At 38.3% G+C, this 22,478-nt stretch overlaps 1 protein-coding gene across 2 annotated transcripts; it reads right to left on the bottom strand.

Annotated features, from left to right (window-relative positions):
- Positions 1–358: 358 nt before the first annotated feature.
- ARPP19 (cAMP regulated phosphoprotein 19) lies at positions 359–22,207 on the bottom strand. 2 transcript variants are annotated; one of them, XM_028100298.2, is made up of 4 exons: positions 22,159–22,207; positions 21,875–21,929; positions 9,426–9,548; positions 359–4,528 (listed from the first exon to the last, which is right to left on the bottom strand). In XM_028100298.2, exons 2-4 carry the CDS (start codon positions 21,917–21,919, stop codon positions 4,358–4,360), a joined length of 339 nt encoding a protein of 112 aa, XP_027956099.1. In that variant the 5' UTR covers positions 21,920–21,929; positions 22,159–22,207; the 3' UTR covers positions 359–4,357. The 2 variants fall into 2 exon arrangements, with proteins under 2 accessions (XP_027956099.1, XP_027956100.1); XM_028100299.2 differs by having other exon boundaries at positions 22,164–22,182.
- Between the last annotated feature and the right edge of the window lie 271 nt (positions 22,208–22,478).

Below are 22,478 nucleotides of genomic sequence, written 5' to 3' on the forward strand. Positions count from 1 at the left end.
AGACTTCCCAGAACTTTATTTCTACCTCTCCTAAGGAATGTTAACACCTTCTACCTTGCATTAAATATCATATAATTTCTCAGAACGTAAGCTTGTCTCATCCATGTCTGACATATGGTACTACAGTGCTTTATACATGAGATGAAGACTCAAAATACGCAAACATTTAAAGTTAATCACAAAGCCTTTACAAATAGAAGATAGCTAGGATCTCATTATCATACATTATTTAAATTAAAACAAAAAAGACTAAGAAAATTCTTTATGCATATAGTAGTAACTGAAATCTAAAGGTATCAACTTTAGAAAATATTCTGAAAAATGTAACATTTAAATAAGACAAAAACTGCAAATAAAATGAATAGAAATTAAGTAGATCAATTTATTTTTTTTTGTATTTTCACAAGTGTAATTTTGGAAGGGCTATTTGACAAATTTCAGCATTAACTGCCAACTCTATAGACATGTTCAACAAAAAAGGCATTCTCCTCGCCCTTTTAATACAGGCAAAGTGTCCTATTGCATCACAAATGAGAGATGCAGTAACTGAGGGCTTATTAATTAGGTGTTTTTTCCAAACGCTATTTGGTTGATAATAACATAATACAAACATACATGAATGGTTTCATAACCACTAGCAATTTGCAGAATAAAACCCGTAAGTCTACCTACTTTAAAGGCCAAAACTAGTAAAACAGTATTAAAATTGGTGTTTTTAAATCCTTAGATTAACAATCCCAGGATGACATTTCTTTGATCCTAGTTTTATAAAGTGTGGTAGGGAGTCAGGGGGAGAAAGAATATGGGGGAGGGGGAGACTGGCAGTGTATGCTGAGTTGCAGAGTTGGGACAGCGGCTCAAATTAGTCATCCAGATTAGGATAGTGTTTTAGAAAATTAAAAATGTGTCCTAAATGTGGCTTATTGGGAAGGATATTCAAGGTTGATAATTCATTAGCCCTAAACACCATTTAACGAATGCCATCTGGAGGCTTAAGAAGTAAAGATGGGGGGGTGAAATAAAATGAGGTGAAAAAGGAAAAGGAAAAGTACAAGAAATGTGTTTGAATGCTGGGGAGTGTGAAAAGGCCACCAGAGAAACTTACTTTAGTTGCCACTCAGGTGTGCTCTTCCTATAGGCTACCTGCCCCTGGATCACCAACCACCACATTTACAGCACAATTTAAGTAGAGATTGTATTTCAGCTTTGATAAAACGTCACTAATATGAATTGAGAAAGAATACATGGCTGATTTAGTAAGAAGTATCAATAAATATCCAGAGGTATGGTTTTGTTACATCAAGTAAAAAGAGCAACTAATTCCAACTTTTCAAGAACAAGTAGAGAGAGGCCTCACCCGGCCTGCCTTGATGAATAGTTAACTTATTTTTAGGTCAGCAGCGCGTGAGTACTGAATAACTTGTAAATAGACTGCAAACATGCTACCGCCAGTTCATCAAAACAATCCAACAATTCTTACTATCTCAACATGCCAAAAACTATAATTGTTTGTCAGACGTAGCCTTCAAAAATGAAATGTTTCTCAAAATGCACTACCAAAGTGGGAGCAACTGGACATGAAACAGGTAATTCATTTCAGACTTTAGCCAACTTTCATGAAATATTTGTTACCCTGAACTTCAGTTGACTCCAACATTCATTTACAATAAATAAGAAAATTAAAATTAGCCATTTTTCAAACCACAACTCTCAAATCAGAGAAATGGGGAATTAAGCTCAACTAGTCAACATCTTCATTCAAGCAATGGTGGAACAGTCTGCAAGTATGTCTTCAGTAAACTGAGACTTGAGGCAGAACAAAAAAATAGAAAAATTAAAAACCTCTGTATCCCAAGCACCAATAATGGAGGCTAAGCGATTATACCTAACAATTCTTACTGACAGGTCTTTCCCTAATGGAAAATCCTGAGATTTTAAGCACTGTGACTTTACAGAAGGCAGGTTGGTTTAATGAGGAAACTTACTTTCAATAAAAAGACAATCAACAGTATTTTATTTTGGGCACTTACTCAGTATTTCACAGATCCTCAACAAGTTTTGAGGTAGGTTAAATATCAGCATTGTATTTTACAAATAAAACTTAGACAGAGGTTATATCACTTGTTGCAAACCACAGCAGGAGTCTTATCATGGTCAAGAATAACATGGTCTCTGTGATCTTTCAGATTAATCATCTCTAATGTGTAAATTTAATGTTGACAGCTTGCAAATATCATCCAAAAAAAAAAAGACTAGACACTACACAAATTCTACTTTGGGGTATTTCCTAATTCTTAAATGGATCCTACAATGATTATACATATTGTGGAATAATCTACTTGCTCCCAACACAAATATATTTATATATAACTGATCCTTAAAATTACACACTAGAACATTACTGACTTCATTGCTTTTCTGCCTTTTGGGGTGGGTGGAACAGGAAGATAATCAGCAAGCCTTACTCAGAGTGCTAGGCAGCCTTTAAGTGCAGGTGCTATGCTCAAGGCACCATTTACAATGATTTGTTTGGAGTCACAGGAAAGCAAGTATACAGATGGAGCCAAGATCTAGAAAAAATGCCTGGATCTGAAAAGAGGGGAGGCCCCGTGCAAGTCAAAGACAAAGAAAAAAATATTATCATCTCAGGCTACTGATCTTCACTGTCATGCTATAGCATTATATCACCTATAGGAAGAGCTCTTAAAAGAGTAGTAAATGTATCCTGATAAAGTCTGTTAATTAAAATTCTTACTAACTAGATAAATCACAAGTAAAATTAAATTGATTATTTTATTAAAGTGACATCTATAGAAGTAAAATATCTAAATATTTTAATATGAGTATGTTTCACCTACCACATAAATGACTCTAAGTGTCACAAGTGTAAGTCACTTAGCTTACTTAAAATTATTTACCAGAATTCAGCTCATCCTGACATAGGTTCCTGGGCCAGTCTTCTCAAGTATTTGTTTCAGTAAAAAGTTCCTTTTATTTAAACAAGTGTCAAATATTAGTAATAATACAGGATTAAGAGTGGTTAATTAACAACTGAGAAATTATAAGAAAAACATCATTCCGTTATAAAATATAGCATTCAGCAGAGCAAATTTCAAGAGTGAAGATACACACCTATGCTTCTGAATAGACTAAACAGCACAGCTGAACACGACTTGAGTCAAAGAAGCAAGAAAAAAAGGAGGAAGGGGCCACAGGAGGCAGAGTATCGAAGCCTTTTATTCTCGTGTCCCCCAAACTGACTGTGGAAGTAAAAAGTTTCTACATTAAAAAAGTTTATATAAATTACATGAATTGCAATTTTCATAAAAGTCAAAATGAAAATGTTCTGCATAGGACAAAAGATATGCCTAAGCAACATATCATATCTGCACAAGGCCACTGGATGTCATGGATATTAGTAACAAACGAAAAAGCTTAGGTCTATGACAGACTAAGCAAAGATTTGTTTGGTATTCTATAAGCCCAAGATTGTAAACTACTCTTACTATACAAAAGCTCTAATGACATACAGAGTTTTGTGTAGGAACTCTTGTGCTTCTGGTTGGCACATCATCTACTTTTTAGTATGTGAAATTAATACAGACATTTATGAGAGGTTGTGCAAAACTACTGTATTTACAAAAATGGCACAAAAGTGAATTCAACAGTCGATGCACATGCACACTTCATTCACATCTTCAACAAAAGATATTCTAACACTACAGAACGGAATAAGAATACTAGCTTCAACGGCAGCTGTTAAGCACTAGTCACATAAGTTACACCAGAATGGGCAAATATTGCCCAAGTAAAATTCTATTGTTAAAGCTGAAACAGGTTTAAGGCCATTCAAGTTCAAGCACAGAGAAACAAATCTTTCAGAGCCCCATCTATTTTTGTTTGAAGAGTGTGATCTTCCTTCCAACTTGTGGTCTTAAACTTGTTTTACAAAATCCAAAAGGAAAATACAGAAGAAATCAATACAATAGAGGTTATATTAAATAAGAGTAACATACAAAGCTATAATTAAGATGAATTAAAGAAAGCCAAAATACTACAATTGTAAAACTTGCTTGTTACTTGTTGAATCAGTCCTACACTAGAAGTTAGGTAATATATACAATTATTTTCAAGTAGATTATGTTGCTCTAACATGTTCTCTTTATCAGTGCACTGTTAAAACTAATCAAAACTCTACACACGTATATTCCCTTACAATAGCAGCACACACTACCGCTACCTGCAAAGCTGTCATTCTCAAATGACTTAGTGAATGAAAGGAAATAAAAAGCAGAGAAGTAACATATTAAGGAGAAATAATGGGAATTAGAAGATTCATGCAGTTCAGCTCTTTTAATCAGCCAGCCAGCTTGCTAGCAACAAGGGATGGTTTCCGTTGAGGAAGATCCTGTGGAGTGGGAATGTGATCACCAGTGACCTCTGTCTTATCCGGAGCTGCAGTAGGAAGCTGCTTGTTCTTCATTTTGGCTTTAGCCATGTTGTAATCCCCAGAATCAAAATATTTTTGCTACGAGAAAAAAAAAATTGAGACTGGAATTTAAAACTCTGATATGCAATCATACTGATTAACATGTAGATAAAATAAGTTAATCTAAAAAAATTTAAACAACATTAATATAGGTGAAATAGCAAAGCTTTCATGTACTAACAGAAAAACCAGACTAAAATTCTTGCTTAAATTATTTTGAAAATAAGAACAATCCATCAACTTGCATTTAGGATGTGCCACACACTTTCAATTAACCTTGTATTATTATAGTTCCTGATATCTAGGATGAACATTTCTGCAAGGATTTAAAATCATTTATTTGAATTAGAGCAGTTCACTAAAATCGAAATTAAGGTTAAAATATAAATGCTAGGGTAACAGAAGAAATAAAGTCATTAGAAATTATCACTTAAAATGCACATCCCTATCCTACACCTCTTGTTTTTCACTTAAGACACTGCCTAAGTACAACTATCACTCTTTTAAGGTGGAGGGATGAATAAGGTAATAATGATACCCTTTTATCGCTAAAATTGAAATTTTAAGGAGAGCTAAAGATCAACCTTAATATAGCTAATCTACATGAATTATCTGTTTCAGAGTAAAAACAGACAAATTTGCCTGGTTTCTGACTTCCACCTATCGTGTTTAACCTACCTTCACTGAGTGCCTGTTAAGGCACGTGAGAGTCCTGGATAGAGAGAGAAAGAAGCACAACAGTCAAATACTCCAACCATTATACTGTTTTTAGTACATGAGGTGCTATGAGTGCTCAAAGGAGGGTAACCTAACCTTTCTAGGTAAAGAGGGAATAATCCAGAAATGAGATGAGTGCCTCATGGACAAAAGGTGAAGGAAGAAAAAAAAAATTCTCTTTGAGACTTCAGGGGTTATCTCGTGCGGTAAATAAAGCAGATGAGAATTCAGAGCTTAGTCTAAGATTGTTGAGTGGCCTGGGAAAAGGTCTCAGTGGCTGCCTCCCTCAAGGGACTATTCTTTGATAAGCCAGATCAGGCCTAAAGCCAAAGGGCCTAAAGCCAGAAAACTGCTTTTTATGTGTCACTATACATGTAACACACTGAGCAGTAACAAGGGAATGTGGACCAGGTCCTTTTTAAGGCTTGCTGCAGCTTTATTTCTGCATGGTTTTTTTGTTTTGTTTTTAAGATTTTATTTGTCAGAGAGAGAGAGCATGCACACAAGCAGGGAGCGCTGCAGGCAGAGGGAGAAGCAGGCTCCCTGCTGAGCAAGAAGCCCGATGTGGGACTTGGGATCAAGACCGGAGCCAAAGGCAGATGCTTAACTGACTGAGCCACGTAGGCGTCCCTATTTCTGTATGTTTTAAAATGAGTATAGTGAAAAGACATCTCAGAACTTCTGAATGTCATATTAGAAAGTTACTTCTGAAATTTAGTAGCTTCTAGGGGAGAACAAAGCAGACTGCCCAATTCTTCACTGAGTCAAAAGCACAAAATGAGAAAGTTAACACACAGTACAAAATTTAGGAGTATTTTCCCCAAAGTAATAAAGTTAGTTGCTAATGATACCTATTTTATAGTAAGCAAAAGTTCATCACAAGGGGTTCTCACTTACTTGTTAGGCTACTCTGCATGGGGAAAAGGAATTAAATTTATTTAATGTGGCCAGAGACAAAACTAAAATCAGTGTTTAACAATTATTATAACTGCTCTAGAGAGAAGAGTGAACTAAATCGACGTCTCTCACCATAGGATAGACATAGCCTAACAAGGCAATATTAGTTGTCTTCAACAATGTAAAAATTTTGCATTTTAAGTGATAATCTTTAAAACTTAAAACATTCTGGATCGTCTGGGTGACAAACTTATAAAAGCCTCCTCCCACCCAAATTTAGGAGCCACACTTACATCAGTATTTATAATTGCATTGACACTAAGTGATCACCTAAAGTGACAAACTTTTAAGGCCATGTTTCTTAAAACTGAATCCTTGGGGCGCCTGGGTGGCTCAGTGGGTTAGGCATCGGACTCTGAATTCTGGCTCAGGCCACGATCTAGGGTCATGAGATGGAACCCCGCATCAGGCTCTGTGCTCAGTGCAGTCTGCTTAGCCTTCTCCCTCTGTCCCCCACCCCCACGCGTGCTTTCTCCTTCAAATAAATAAAATCTTAACAAAAACTGAATGCTCAGTTTTTCTGGGGCTTCACGAATTCCACAAATATGAAAAAATATGGGCCAGACTGCTTCTTGATATCCCTCCCAGCTTTAACAGTCTGTGTGTTACAATATACAAGCTACACTGTGAAAAGCCTAAAACAGATGTAATAACATTAAACATTAACGAGTACAGTAAAACAGAAAGGGACTAAATATAAGTTATCTAATCGACCCTCCCAAATGAAGAAGAAACTGTTTAAAGATACTAAGGTAACTTAAAGACCAAAACCCAAGACCCTCCCTGTGATCCAGACATCTAAAAAATAAATCAAAACCCTTTTAAAATAGTAAGAAATGATATAGCTGAATGTAAGACTTCATTTCCCTAATATAAAAGTGCTTATTCACTGACATTTTGGTATAATGCAAAATCATCCAAGAGTTCCCTTCTCAAATTCTATATAATTATTTCTTGATTCAAGCACCATTTTCTCTTTCCCAACTATTTACAGTACCAACTCCAAGATACAATGTTTATAAATTCTGACTTAAAGAAATTTAAAAAGCCATAGTGAAGCTAGAGGAAAATTACAAAGACAACAGCCCAAATGTTGGAAGAAAGCTTGTTAGCATAAATAATGCTAGAGATTAGCAAAGGAAAAAAGTTTCCTAAACACTTAATAATCAAATCCAACTAATAATTTAATAGAGATGATTACATAATTTATTTCATAACTAAAACCACACCATGGGACCATTTCAAAATTAGACTAGATATAAATACATTCTACATAGCTATATTGGTAATGAACATGTTTCTCATTCTGCTTTTCTATTTACTCCCTCATTACATTATCTTTGTAATAATGCTTTTATTTTTTTTTAAGATTTTATTTATTTATTTGAGAAAGAGAGAGAGAGATAGCAACAGAGATAGTGAGAGAGCACACGAGCAGGGAAGAGAGGGAGAAGCAGCAGGCTCCCGGCTGAGCAGGGAGCCAGACATGGGGCTCGATGCCAGGACCCCAGGATCATGACCTGAGCCGAAGGCAGTCACTTAACCAACTGAGCCACCCAGGTGCCCCTTAGAGGTTTTGTCTTTATATACCTGGTGTAATTCCTACCTGCCATCCTAGTATTTCAAAGCTGTGAACATTATTCTTTCATATAAAACAAAAAAATTCTGTAGTTTACCACTTTTAAAAATAAGTTTTTATCTATTTATTTTTAATTCTGTTAGAATTTTTATTAGGTGAGCTTTATTTATTTTTTTTAAAGTAACCTCTACCCCCAACATGGGGCTCGAACTCACGTCCTGGAGATCAAGAGTCACATGTTCTACCGACTGAGCCAGCCAGGTGCCATGTTACTATACTCTCTTGGTATAAAGAAAAAGAGTGTATGATTTCACTTACATGTAGAATCTAAAAACAGTGAACTCATAGAAATGGCAGAATGTGGTTGCCAGGGGCTGTGGGATGGGGGAAATAGGGAGATACTGGTCAGAAGGCATAAACTTTCAATTGTAAGATGAATAAGTTCCACGGATCTAATGTACAGTAAGTTAACAATATTGAATTGTATAGTTGACAGTTGCTATGAGAGTAAAGCTTCAATGTTTTCACTATAACAACAAAACGGTAATTATGTGAGGTAAGGGATGTGTTAACTAACCTTACTGGTAAGCATTTCACAACATGTATGCGTATCAGATCATCAGTGTACACCTTAAACTTACACAATGTTATGTCAATAGTATCTCAATAAAGCTGGAAAAAAACTATCCTTTTGCAATTTGATTTGAGAAAATAATCCATATATTAACTATAGCCAATACCTATACATATAAACATACATGTACATACGGACATGTGTTTGTTAACCAAACAGCAGATACCAGTATGTTCAAGGTATTTATTCAAGGAAAAACATGATTTGGCATCTGATTCATTTAACAGTTCTCTTCATCTTTCCCTGTTCCCTGTGTGGTAAATCATTTAAATGTACTTTAACCAAAGATGGAGTCCTTTAATTTTTTTCCAAAGGGGTTAGAAAAGAAAACCTAAGGAACGAACAAGTAGCATTATCTCAACTCAGATCTCATTATTAAGCAATGGTTTCCACCTCACAAAGAATTGGTAAGATTTTGAAAAAATGTTTTCAGTAATATGAACTATTAAAATTACCATGCATAAATTGTATTAGAGTAACTCTGTAAAATATATTATGTAAAGGAGATAATAAGCTCTGCTTTTATAAGTGACCATTTCATCCAAATAAAAAATATTTCTGGTCTTTGCACGGAAATCATCTTTAAAACAGGTAAAGGTTAAAAAAAAAATATGGGCAGAAGGATATATACCAGCTTCTGGATAATCGCTGCTTTCGAAAAGAAGGGTGGAAGGATATATATACACACACACATCTGGTAGGTTTCAACTATATCTACAACATTTTCCTTCTTACAAAGATAAAACTGAAGTAAATATGGCAAAATATTAACATACTAAATCTGGGTGGTGGGTACATGGGTTCTGCTCTATTATTATCTGTACTTTCTACATGTACTTTCTGACAGTTTAAAGTGATGAGCTGCTCATTCTTATCATACATATTTATACAATAACCAGTATAAAATATTGGAAAAATTATATATATCTCTATATATATCTATATCTGGTAAGGTACACAGTTATATATAAACAGACACCCATTTCATAACTGCAATCACACTGAGTTCATAGGGTTTAAGCATTTGAAGATTACACATGAGAACTTACCCCCTTCTGTAATCGTTTCCTTAAGAAATCTGAACCTCCAGGCTTTTGTCCCAGATGAGGATACCTTGCTTTTAATTTTGCTTCTTCAGCTTTCTCTGGACTAGTCACTTTATCTTCCATTTCCTGAAATAATTTAAAATAAATTACTTGTCTATTCCAATTCACTTTTATTTAAAATAATTAGCCTTTTAATATCTGGATCCTGACTTTAGTTGTCGAGTGCCAAATAATGCAGCATCTGACTAAGAAATCAAGCACAGAAGCTTTTAAAACATCTCTGTCTTGTTTTTCAAATGATCCATGTGATAGTTCTATTATAGCTGTGATGCATGTGTACACCCCACACACTGGATAAAAATATCAAGATAACTCAGCTCTGAAATCTTGCTTGCCATTACTTTCCAGTCATGTATAATACATTTATAGTTAGTCACCTTCCATGGAATTCATCAGCTCTTTGCCTATATTTAGAGAACCATCTTAATACTGTTAAAATACAAAAAAAGATCTGATCTCCTGTTAATGCAAATTCATGTATGACTGGACTCTCTGAGATTCTTTAATAGGAATTAACAACAGCTTATTTACCAGCAGGTTTTCCCTAACTCAATAAAGAAGACCTTGGTTATTTTTATTTTATTTTTTTTAAAAGAATTTATTTCTCTTACCTCTACACCTAACATGGGGCTCAAGCTCACAACTCCAAGATCAAAAGTCGCATGCTCCACCGACTGAGTCAGCGAGGCACCCAGCCTCAGTATTTTTTTTTTTTAAGATTTTATTTATTTATTTGAGAGAGAGAACATGAGATAGAGAGAGAGAGCATATGAGGTGGGAGGGTCAGAGGGAGAAGCAGACTCCCCGCCGAGCAGGGAGCCCAACGCAGGACTCGATCCTGGGACTCCAGGATCATGACCTGAGCCGAAGGCAGTAGCTTAACCAACTAAGCCACTCAGGTGCCCCCAGCCTCGGTATTTTTAAAGAAAAACATCTTTGTCAACCTTCATATCAGTGTATATTATTCCCTAATTTCTCCCCATATTTAATAACACTGCTCATGCCAAAGGTCCCATTCTGTAACGTATCAAAATGTGTTTTCTGACCAAATGACTGTCAATATTTTAAGATTAACTTTTTTCTTTTAAAAGATTTTATTTATTTGAGAGAGCGAGCGAGCAGGAGCTGGGAGAGGGGCAGAGGGACAAGCAGACTCCCTGCTGAGCACAGAGCTTGACACGGGGCTCAATGCTAGGACCCTGAGATCATGACCTGAGCCGAAGTCAGATGCTTAACCAACTGAGCCACCCAGATGCCTTTTTTTTTTTTTTTTTTTTTAGTAAGCTCTACACCAACATGGGGCTTAAACTCATGACCCCAAGATCAAGAGTTGCAGGCTCTTCCAACTGAACCAGCCAGCTGCGCCTAGGCCTATTCATTTTTTTTTAAAAAACATAAATTTACCTAATACAAATTTTATGTCATATAGGAGGCTTCATAAGGATGAAGACCAAAGATGGTTAAACCTGATTTTTATACTAGCTTTAATCAAAAGTAGAGAGAAAATGAAAAAAATACGATAGGGCAAAAAGGGAATATGAGATGAAAGTGGTAAATAGAGGAAAAAAGCAAGGCCTATTTCTTCAGTCTTCTCAGTGTTCCTCTATCTCCGATTATAGGGAAGGCACCTCTCATTTGAGGATCTAATGACCTGCTTCAGGGGAAGGTCAAAAAGTCCTTCCTGCACATACCATTTCTCAAATTCCTTCAGCTTAAAGATCCAAAATCCCAAGGTACCATATTTTGGGGCAGCATGTCCTAAACTCCATCATTCCCCCATTTGAAACTTTCCCAAGAAGTTTCATGGTCCAAAAACTGAGTTGGCAGATTATCCCATAACCCACTGAATCAGTCTCAGTCCTGGGAATAGGTCAGTCCTTTCGAATAATTATGTCTCATTTCAGGACATGGTGGTATACCCCCTACATTAGGTGTCTATACAGTATAACTGCTCATACCACTGGCATCTAAGAAGGGACATTTTTCTTGCATTGACTTTTTTCAGTTTTCCCAAGATCCCATCTACAGACTCTGTGGAGTGATTGCGGTGTCCTAGCCATCCCTTCATGGTCAACAGAAACTATCTGTCAAGCTGAAAGAGGTCCTGTCTCTTCTCCTTATTCTTTCTCCTCTTCTCAACTCCTCTTCATTCCCCCTTTCATGTGTATATGGTCCCCGCCTGCAGGTTGGGGCTGCAGGGCCGAGAGGCAAGAGTCCACTCAAGCCTACTCACTTTTAACACCAGTTTTGATTTGGTCCACTTTCTTCCCAAGAGCCATATTTTATAGGGGAGCAGTGTTTATCACTTTAAGGTAAGTACTGAAGAATGAATGAATCAAGAAAAACAAAGTTTCCCTGATAGGCAATGCTGAAGTGCACCTTCCAGCTAATGGACTCATTGCCACATACCAGCTAGGCAAAATCACATACCTCTCCATATCTCAGTTCTTCCAAGTTATTTAGGGATGTCAAAAATGAATGAATATCCATAAATGCCAAGCCTTCTGTTCCTGTACAGCAAGCAAATCATTTATGCCCAAAATGACTTAGGATTTTTGCATGCATTTTCTTCAAAGTTATATTCATACATGCTTTATAATCAGCTCTGTTCGGCTTATACGTCGTCAATGTTTCCTTCATCTTGACCAGCTTCCTCATGTGTTAGAACGTCTTCTCATTTTTAGTCTTGGAGTATTTTGAGATTAAAGCTGCTGCTGCTGTCAAATACACTTTTTCTATGGGGCTTCCTTTTTATGTATGCTCCCTTCTGCTTTAAGTGTTCTACCTTCCTTTTATGCTACCGTTCCATGCATCTATCTAGATTTTCAGTCTCTTTAAGTGGTCACATCACTCACTTGATATACACAAAATTCAACTAAGTATGCTCTGCCAGAGATAGAGACTCTAAATAGTATCAGTGATTCTGCCAGTCATTCCATTCAAGAAGAGTATGCCCCAGAGAGAGCTCAAGTGTGAGGTGTGTGATGCAAACCTGCTAATCCCATGATGACCTCAATCCTGGGTCTCTTTCAGAATTTAAGTGTATCAATGTTTTGTTTATCATTCTAGTATTAAAAAACTCAGCCACTACAAGTCTACCACCTCAGCTGTCAATCAACTGAAGAATCAGCCCAGACATCTGTTCAACCATTAGATTAAAAAAGTGACTATTTTTCCTTTTGAGAATTGATGGGACTGTCTCCACTATGATTATGACTTCATTGGGGTTTTTCAAGAGTGATTTTAATTATATGCAATTCCTGCCTTACTGACTTTAGAATCTAACCCCTATGTAATATGTAAGGTAGGACTATACTGTATTCACCACAAAAGCTAAAGAAATAATATAAATTTAAGGTTACCAGTTTAGTGCAGGAAGGCAGGCTGGAGTTTCTCTTCAGTGGCTCAGCTTTCACTGTAGTTAGCTGCTATAGGTCCAGCTGTATTGACAGTGGTGCTACTTAGGGGAACTGGGAGAAGGAACCTATTCTTGGGTCCCCCTATACAGTTGTTTTATAAATTGGTTAACATTAAATTTGGATGTTAGTTGAAAAGGACTGTAACTTGATTACAGCCTTTGAGTCCTCCCACATTCAAATTAAAGGATGTTAGCAGAGTCCTACATTTCCACTAAAACCATCCAGCTTTTTTGGGCCTGGGAAATAAAGGCTCTCCACTTCCTTTGTTTGAGTTGATTTATCGGTTCTCTATTTGTAAGAGAAATTCCTTAAAGTTTCTGGTATAAGGGTCGCAACTTTCCCTAATTTCCAGTGTTTCTGCAGGTTTCCCTCATTTAAGAGAAGGAAAGAAAGTTGTACACAATATACCACTGTACCTGGCATTCCCTTATTTTCTAAATAAGGAATATATTCATGTTTATGTTTACATATAATGTTAAGCATGTTCAATTAAATCAAAATAGTTTACTATAAAAAGTGTTTTGGGCAACAGCATCTACAGAAGAAAATATCATTTAGGTTTAGAATGGATTTATAATATGTCCTAGAAAAACAAATTAATCCTTGAACTTTCTTGCCAAATACACAGCACAAGAGCAAGTGTCTGCTAGCTCCAACTTTGTAGCTGGATTCCTAATTTCAGCTGCATTTAACACCAAAAGGGGGAAAAATATGACCAAAGCTACATTTTTAAAACACAGTACATACCATCAAGACACCTAGGATACTTTTCATGGATCACACAGAAACATTCTTAACTTTTTGCAAATGTACAGTTATAAGACCTTACTGATAAGGAAGTTGAAATGCTTGGACCTTGTAGAGTGAAGTATAAATAACATGTCAGGTGGCAGACTGTGTCCATTGGCATTCAGCCCACACTTATCCTTCTTTAAAACACTCCCCTAGGGCGCCTGGGTGGCTCAGTTGTTAAGCGTCTGCCTCCGGCTCAGGTCATCATCCCAGGGTCCTGGGATCGAGCCCCGCATTGGGCTCCGTGCTCCACAGGAAGGCTGCTTCTCCCTCTCCCACTCCCTCTGCTTGTGTTCCCTCTCTCGCTGTGTCTCTCTCTATCAAATAAAACAAAACAAAACAAAACAAAACAAAACACTCCCCTAAATCACTATAGTTAGAAGCCTGAAGCTACATTTCCCAGACTGAATTCCTATTAGGTTCTGCCCATGACACCTACAACCGATTAAGAGATGGGAGAAAGAATCCACACTCCTGGTGAGGAGCCACCAACAATGTGAAGATGAGCAGTAGCCCAGGAGCTCCTGCAGAGGGGCATCAAGCAGATAATCAGGGGCTACTGCAGCTGCCACATGAGAGTATGCAGAGAGGATGCTGAGCTCAGAATAGTGCTCACTTGCGCAGAGTCAACAGCTTTCTGCAATCCTCACCTCCAGAAACAATATTATCTTCCCCCTTTATTCCTTCATCCTTCTTCTAATAATTTGTATTCTAATTCCCTAAATCACATCCCTTTCTGTTTAAAATACGCAAAGTGGTTTCTACTCTCCAGACAGGACACTAGTTGATAAAATCAGGTAAAATAAGCAATTCATCCCTATGGTCATGTTAAAAAAAGCAAAAGGGCACACAGAATTTGGTGTGATTCCATGTTTCTGGACATCCTATAAAGTAATTGCTAAACATTTATTTCAGCTAGAATGAAAATAAATCTTGAAAAAGGCTTGAGATTGGGCGCCTGGGTGGCTCAGTTGGTTAGGCGACTGCCTTTGGCTCGGGTCATGATCCTGGAGTCCCGGGATCGAGTCCCATATCGGGCTCCCTGCTCGGCGGGGAGTCTGCTTCTCCCTCTGACCCTCTTCCCTCTCGTGCTATCTCTCATTCTCTCTCTCAAATAAATAAATAAAATCTTTAAAAAAAAAAAAAGAAAGAAAAAGGCTTGAGATTTAGGAAGTAATAGCAAAGAAATTGGCATACATTAATGTATACTGACAAGTCACTTTAATAATTTCCCCCCAACTTCGCTGAGATTGACACATTAGCTTTTCAAATTTTAATGTCTTAATATATGAGATTAAAAACAAAACAAAAGGGGAGCCTGGCTGGCTCAGTTGGTACATGTGACTCCTGATCTCAGGGTTATGGGTTTAAGCCCCATGCTGGGTGTAGAGATTACTTAAAAATAAAATCTTAAAAAAAAAAAGAGCCTCAAAATATTTAAAGCAAAAATTGACAGAATTATAGTGTCTATCAGCATAGGAGATTTCAACACAGCTTCCTCAGTAACTGATAAGTGAAAAAGAAAAAGTAGTCAAGATACCAGATTTTATTTCTGTACCCAATAGCTGGGAAATACGTATTCTTCTCGAGCACAAATGGAAAAATTGATGAAGTACTAAGCTATAAAGCAAGTCTTAACCATTTTCATCCAGATCACCATCTATGACTATAATTCATAAGATTAAAAGTCAATAGGGGCCCCTGGGTGGCTCAGATGGTTAAGCGTCTGCCTTCGGCTAAGGTCGTGATCCCAGGGTCCTGGGATCGAGCCTCACATCTGGCTCCTGGCTCAGCAAGGTGCCTGCTTCTCCCTCTGCCTCTCCCCCTGCTCATGCTCTCTCTCTCTCAAATGAATAAATCTTAAAAAAAAAAAGACAATAAATAAAAATATTTATATATCCCTACTATTTGGAAATTAAAATACATTACTAAAATAGCTTAACTCATTAAAACTGCAATGTGTATAAACCTAAAAAACTACATTACTGAAATAATTAATGGTTAAAAAAAATGGGAATAAAAAAAAACACATGGAACTCACTGATAATAAAAACTTTAGGCGCCTGGGTGGCTTAGATGGTTAAGCGTCTGCCTTCGGCTCAGGTCGTGATCCCAGGGTACTGGGATCGGGTCCCACATCGGGCTCCCTGCTAGATGGGAGCCTGCTTCTCTCCCTCCGCTTCTCTCTCTCTCTCATGAATAAATAAATAAAATCTTAAAAAAAAAAAACAAAACTCTATACTAACCAAACTTGTAGGATACAACAAAGGTCCCCAAAAGGGCTTATATTTAAAAAAGAAAACGATGGGGCGCCTGGGTGGCTCAGTCGTTAGGCATCTGCCTTGGGCTTGGGTCATGATCCCAGGGTCCTGGGATGGAGCCCCACATCAGGCTCCCTGCTCAGCAGAGAGCCTGCTTCTCCCTTGCCCACTCCCCCTGCTTGTGTTCCCTCTCTCACTCGCTCTGTCAAAAAATAAATAAAATCTTTAAAAAAAAAAGAGAGAGAAAACGAAAACTCAATGAGCTATGTATCCAACTTTAGTAAACAAAGAAGGGAACCCAAACAGAATAGGAGAAAATAAAAAGAAGTTAATGAAATAAAAAACAGATACAACAGAAAGGATCAAAAAACTAGGGGAATGATAAGCTTAACCAGGAAGTATTTTTAAAAATTCAAATCTGGGGGCGCCTGGGTGGCTCAGTCGTTAAGCGTCTGCCTTCGGCTCAGGTCATGATCTCAGGGTCCTGGGATCGAGCCCCACATCGGGCTCCCTGCTCGGCGGGAAGCCTGCTTCTCCCTCTTCCACTCCCCCTGCTTGTGTTTCCTCTCTCGCTCTCTCTCTGTCATATAAATAAATAAAATCTTAAAAAAAAAAAAAATTTCATTCCTCTTTATAAAAAATAAATAAATAAAAAATAAAAATTCAAATCTGTTTTCAAAATTTTATCCTCCAAGAAACTTTTATGTTATACAGCAATTCTACTACTTCGTTGAGTAGATGCTAGAATGTGAGTGGATTCAATCACCTAAGTGGTTCCTATGCTGATAACACCTTTGGTGGGGAGAAGTGTAGAAGGGCCATTAGAATTCTGGAACATTTACTGTGGCTACAAACTGGGAAACCAGAAACCCAGGATTACCATGACAAAGATATATGCATATCATGTACAAAAAAAAATTCCTAAAAACATTATTTTAAATGAGGGTTATCCTCAACAAGTACATAAATTTATCTTTTGTATACTCTACACCTAGCACACAGCCTAATATTGTTAGGCACTTGAATTTTTGTGAACTAGTCTATTGAAATACATTAGATATCCTTTTTGTAAGTAGGTGGGGCATAAATAAAAACATACAGAAAAAAGAACATTCAAAAAATTAGGGATTATGTAGTCTGTCATGGACTGCTAATAAATCTGAATGATTGATACCACTTTTCAGACTTCAGCAGAGAAGTTACACAGCAACATCAGCAATAAAAATCTGATCACTCTAAGCAAATTCTCCTCTACCTGCTCAGCAATATGTTCACTGAGGCACTGACTGATGAATAAATAGAAAAGATTAATGAAAGCCAACAAATCCTTTGGGATATTGCCAGGAAAGTATCAGTACTGTTATCATCCTCTAAGGGAAAAGTACTGTGGTCCAATTAAATCCTTGCTACTTGCACAGTGCCTGGCATTTAACAGGTGTTCAGTAAAAGCCTAATGAATGAACACAGTGTACTCCAATTGTTTCAATAGCTAAGAAACTTTCTAAACACCTGACAGTTTCACCCTCAGTTCATCTTTGAAATATTTCATGTTATAGTAGCACAGGTTCAGGAATAAAAGTCTAACAGAGGCAAGCCTAAAACAGTTATATAGCACACTTGTTAAGATAACAAAGAGAAACATTTTAAAACTTTTCTGAGGTTTATCTCTAGATTAATAAGAATCAATGGTTGCACACAAAGCAGACCAGCAGGTTGTGGTTTAAAAATTAAAATTAAAAACACCCTTGAGCTTTTTAGTTACCAAAGGCAGTGTTAAGATAGCCCCAGAAAATGCCAGTATTAACAGCAATTCCTTAAAAACTAGGAAAATAGGAAAGCAATTTGTATCCACTCTTTAATGATGATAAATGGAAGTAATTTACACAATATTTCTCTTCCTTTTCTACTACTTGAAAAAGCACCAAGCATCATCTTTTATTTTTTTTTAAAGATTTTATTTATTGTCAGAGAGAGAACGAGAGAGAGCATAAACAGGGGGAGCGGCAGGCAGAGGGAAAAGCAGGCTCCCCACTAAGCAAGGATGTGGGACTTGATCCAAGGACCCTGGTATCATGACCTGAGCCAAAGGCAGGCGCTTAACCAACTGAGCCACCCAGGTGCCCCAACCAAGCATTATCTTTTAAACTGACAAAAATATTTTAGTTGAGAGCCCTACTTGAGTTAGTTTCTTTTAAGACATCTTACTAATTTAATCAATCTTGTAATTAAATCTCTAGAAAACCTATTGAGATTTTTAAAAAACTTAAAAACCATTGTATATATGAAAAAATATATATATATGCATTCCTCTACTTTCATGCAGATTTTTTTTTTAAGATTTTATTTATTTATTTGACAGAGAGAGAGCGAGAGCAGGAACACAAGCAGAGGGAGTGGCAGAGGGAGAAGCAGGCTTCCCGCTGAGCAGGGAGCCTGATGTGGGACTCGATCCCAGGACCCTGGGATCATGACCTGAGCGGAAGTCAGACGCTTAACGAATGAGCCACCCAGGAGCCCTCATTCAGATTTCTTAAGTGGGTCTAATCAAAGGTTTTTATATGACTATAGTCTATCCCTCTTCTTTATAAACTGCAGTACAAGCATTGTCATCTGTATTGAAATAGTACTTCAGAAATGGTTTCAACTGAAAATTTCTGAGAAAAATTCATTCAACCAACATTTTCCGAACAATGAAATGAATGGAATGAATCAGGTAAGATAGATCCTATGGGAAAATAAATAAATAAAGGAGGGTCCCTGAGCTTAAGATGCTCACAATGAACATAGAATTATGTGTTTTAAGTCTCCACATGCCTCCTCTCACCCCAGGACAAGACCGTACACCAGTCCGACTAAACTTAGTGTTATTCAAAGTGGAATTCACAGATGACAGATCCAAGAGGTCTCTAATTTTTAACGTTTTGTTTTCACTTCAGTGATAATCTAGAAGAAAAAAATATAACCACACACTAGCACATCTGAATTCCCATCTCTAATAAGTGCTACATGAATTCCATCTGAGCTTTCATTTATGATGACAGAGACTAAGCAGTACTCTGTCCAAGATAATAAAAGAACAGAGCTGAATTTAAAATGTAATGATGTATTTTTGACCTTAGAGTTAAATGATCACACAGATTACTCTTTAAAAAGGAGAACTGAGTCACCATTCGACCAGGGAGAGCATTAACTTGCTATACTCAAAGAGTTCCTGCACTTTAACTTAACAATTGCTACCACATTCTCAATACTTTGGAAATTTACTTTCAGCAAAATACCATGCCACAATGAATTAATAATTTACACTAATTTTGTATTTAATTGTTTTAATTAAAAAAAATTTAAAGTAATCTCTACGTCCAGTGTGGGGCTCAAACTCACGACCCCAGGATCAAAAGTTACATGTTCCACCAACTGAGCCTTCCACGTGCCCATTTTAATTTTAAAGCAGTATTAAAGAGATAGATGTTTATATATTTTCATGTTTGTACATATTTAATTAATATCCCAATAAAAAACAGTGGTATCTACGGTTTTCTTCTCTTATCAAGGGGCACTCAAGAGAAACGGTGACTTAGCTTTTACTCCATGCAGGCTTATCTCTTTACCTTAATTTTTCAGAGGCAATAGGCTAGCGTACCATAAAACTACAAAAGTATTTTAGCTGGGGGCACCTGGGTGGCTCAGATGGTTAAGCGTCTGTTTTCGACTCGGGTCTTGATCCCAGGGTCCTGGGATCGAGCCCCACATCAGGCTCCTGGCTCTGCGGGGAGCCTGCTTCTCCCTCTCCCCCTGCTCATGCTCTATCTCTGTGTCTCAAATGAATAAATAAAATCTTTAAAAAAAAAGTATTTTAGCTGAATACTTTGACTTTAATTGAAAGGTCAACTGGGTACACAGAGAATAATCCAATTTTTAGGTCATCTAACTATTCTTCCAAATAGAAGAAACAGGTGATTTGGCCCACAGGAACACAGAAGTGACTCTGCACATTCTCCTCATGTTTAGGGATGGTATCCATGCTACGGGCACATAACACCTACAGCCAATCCCTAATTCAAGAAGGGACATTATATTACCCACACACTTTGGTATTAATGACAGTAGCCCTAAAAATCAAAGGACTTGAATTAACTTTTTAATGTAGACATTCATGAAGAGAAAACATTCAAGACATGTTAATAGTGTTAGGGACAGAATATTAGGCAGTTCCAAGTAAAAAGTATTTACACTGTAGAAATCAACACTTTACACTCTGGCACCACACTAACAAATCTCATAAAAGAAAATTACATAGCACACTATTGTACATGAGAAGTCAAAACTGAGATTGATTTCCATGTTAAGGACAAGACAGCACAGACACAGTTTGTATTTTTTTTCTGGATTCTTAAATCCCAAGCAATTACAAACACCATATGCATGCCTTGAAAGTCCATGTTTTTGTTAAGTGTAAAAATTATCCAACATAATTTTCACTGGAATATTCCCGAATAATATCATAACTTGGCCTATTATTTATGTTACTGTTTTCTTGTTAAAAAATACTTACAATATAACAAAACCATCCAACTAAAGGAAGGTTACCACGGTTAAGAACATATGGAATGGGTTTAGAACACTAATACACTAAGCAAATTTCCAACCTGATTAGGAGCATGGGTAGAACATTAAGCAGAAGCCCTTAACAAAGTCCAAGCATTAGGCCAAATCTATCTATGATAATGCCCTCTGGTTTTTCAAGAAAAAGTGCTGGTAACTTTCCATCAACAATTTAAGAAACAAGATATCATGGGCCTTTGCAGGCCAGCCACAAGTACCTTGGAGGGTAGGGCAGCAGAAATAATAATGGTGGAAGGGGTATAAAGAACTTAGCATCGATAAAAGAGAAAGTCTTAATATTCATAATTTGAATTATACTGATTTGTGGCACATTTTCCTTCAATATTACAAGTGAGTTTAAGAAATATTCCTATTGGGCGCCTGGGTGGCTCAGTTGGTTAAGCGACTGCCTTCGGCTCAGGTCATGATCCTGGAGTCCCGGGATCGAGTCCCGCATCGGGCTCCCTGCTCAGCAGGGAGTCTGCCTCTCCCTCTGACCCTCTTCCCTCTCGTGCTCTCTCTCATTCTCTCTCAAATAAAATCTTTAAAAAAAATTAAAAAATAAAAAAATAAAATATTCCTATTTACTACGAAAATCCAGACCAATTAAGTTGGTAAAAAAAATTTAAATTCCAAGCTTTTGATTTTCAGTCAAGTACCATATGCAGATCTCAGTGGCTCACATTTCTGCGCAGAGACGGCGCTAAATATTGTAAGTTACCTACCTCATTTAAGCCTCACAACAACCTTATGAAGTATTATTATTATTTTACAGATGAGGAGACTGAAAACTAAGGAGCTGAGCAACTGGTCAAGGTTACACAGCAAACAAAGACTGGAACTGAAATGCCAACCCAGGTCTATCTCACCGCGCAAACACGAGCTTGCGGACAATACCAGTAGTTGGAGAGTTAGTTCTCCAAGGGAGAAATAAAACTTCCTACGCAAGTGAAGCTCACGGTAAAACTTAGGTTCCACGCACAGAAACTGCTCCTATGTATAGTCGAGTGTAAGGGAAAACGCGACACACCAAGGCGCTAGAAAAGGCAAGCCTCGGCGAAGACGTGGACAATGTTCAAACTCCCACCACGTTGGCGCTAGGCACCAGAGTTCCAGCAGGCAGCAGACGTGGGAGAGAGCTCGGCCGGGAGGGCCGAGGTGCACTGGCTTCCCCCGCTCTCTGCACCAGGCGCCCGGGGCCGACTCCCGGCGCGCCCCTCCGCACGCGGCTGGAGCAGGCCGCCCGGCAGGCCCGGCCCCCGGCAGCCTCTCCTCTGGGCCTTCCGAGTCCCCGGGGCCGCTCCCCGTGCACACTCACCTTCTGCTCCTCCGCGGAGGCTGCCTCAGGGACTTCCGCGGACATACTGCTCCCTCTGAAACGAGACGCCGGGAGAAGATGCGATTACCGGGTGGCCGAGGCCGCCCGGCCGCCGCACCGCCTCAGGCCCGCCCGCCCTCGCTCTCTGAGCGCCCGCTCGGGCCGCCTCCGCCCGCGAAAATGGCCGCCGCCTTATGACGACACGGAGCCTCGCCGCGCTCGGCAGCAGGCGACTGCGACCCGCCGCGGCCCGGCCGCCCCTCCCGCACCGCGCCCCTACCTACCTTACCCTGCTTCTCTGGCTCTGCGACGCCGAAGCACTTCCTTTCTTTCTTCAAAGGTCGCGGCTCGCGCCTCACCTCACATCCGTCTGCCAGATGCTTCCTGGGAATTGTAGTTTATAAGTGGAGCCACCTCTCCCCGCCCTTTTCTGCCTGTTCCAGGAGCTTTACTCTTTGTACTTTCCCGGACTCGCCTGGTCCGATTCTCTTACTCGCTCTCCGCAGTGTAGCCATGCATATTTTCTTTTGGGCGCTCCAAAGCTCTGTGCTGCTTTCCTCCACAAGTCTCTCCCCGCTCCGCTTTGCCTACTTAACCGTATTCA

This window comes from Eumetopias jubatus, unplaced genomic scaffold, assembly GCF_037043125.1.
Source record: "Eumetopias jubatus isolate StellerSeaLion01/CBP00866 unplaced genomic scaffold, mEumJub1_p1.0 scaffold_7, whole genome shotgun sequence".
Classification (NCBI taxonomy): Eukaryota; Metazoa; Chordata; class Mammalia; order Carnivora; family Otariidae; genus Eumetopias; species Eumetopias jubatus.

What these genes read in the sequence shown, in the direction of transcription:
- ARPP19 (XM_028100298.2), bottom strand. Translation starts at nt 21,919, where the DNA reads ATGTCCGCGGAAGTCCCTGAGGCAGCCTCCGCGGAGGAGCAGAAG. An exon ending in CCTCCGCGGAGGAGCAGAAG is followed by an intron (nt 9,549 to 21,874) that starts GTGAGTGTGCAC and finishes AAATTATTTCAG; the next exon opens with GAAATGGAAGATAAAGTGAC. An exon ending in GGAAACGATTACAGAAGGGG is followed by an intron (nt 4,529 to 9,425) that starts GTAAGTTCTCAT and finishes TTTTTCTCGTAG; the next exon opens with CAAAAATATTTTGATTCTGG.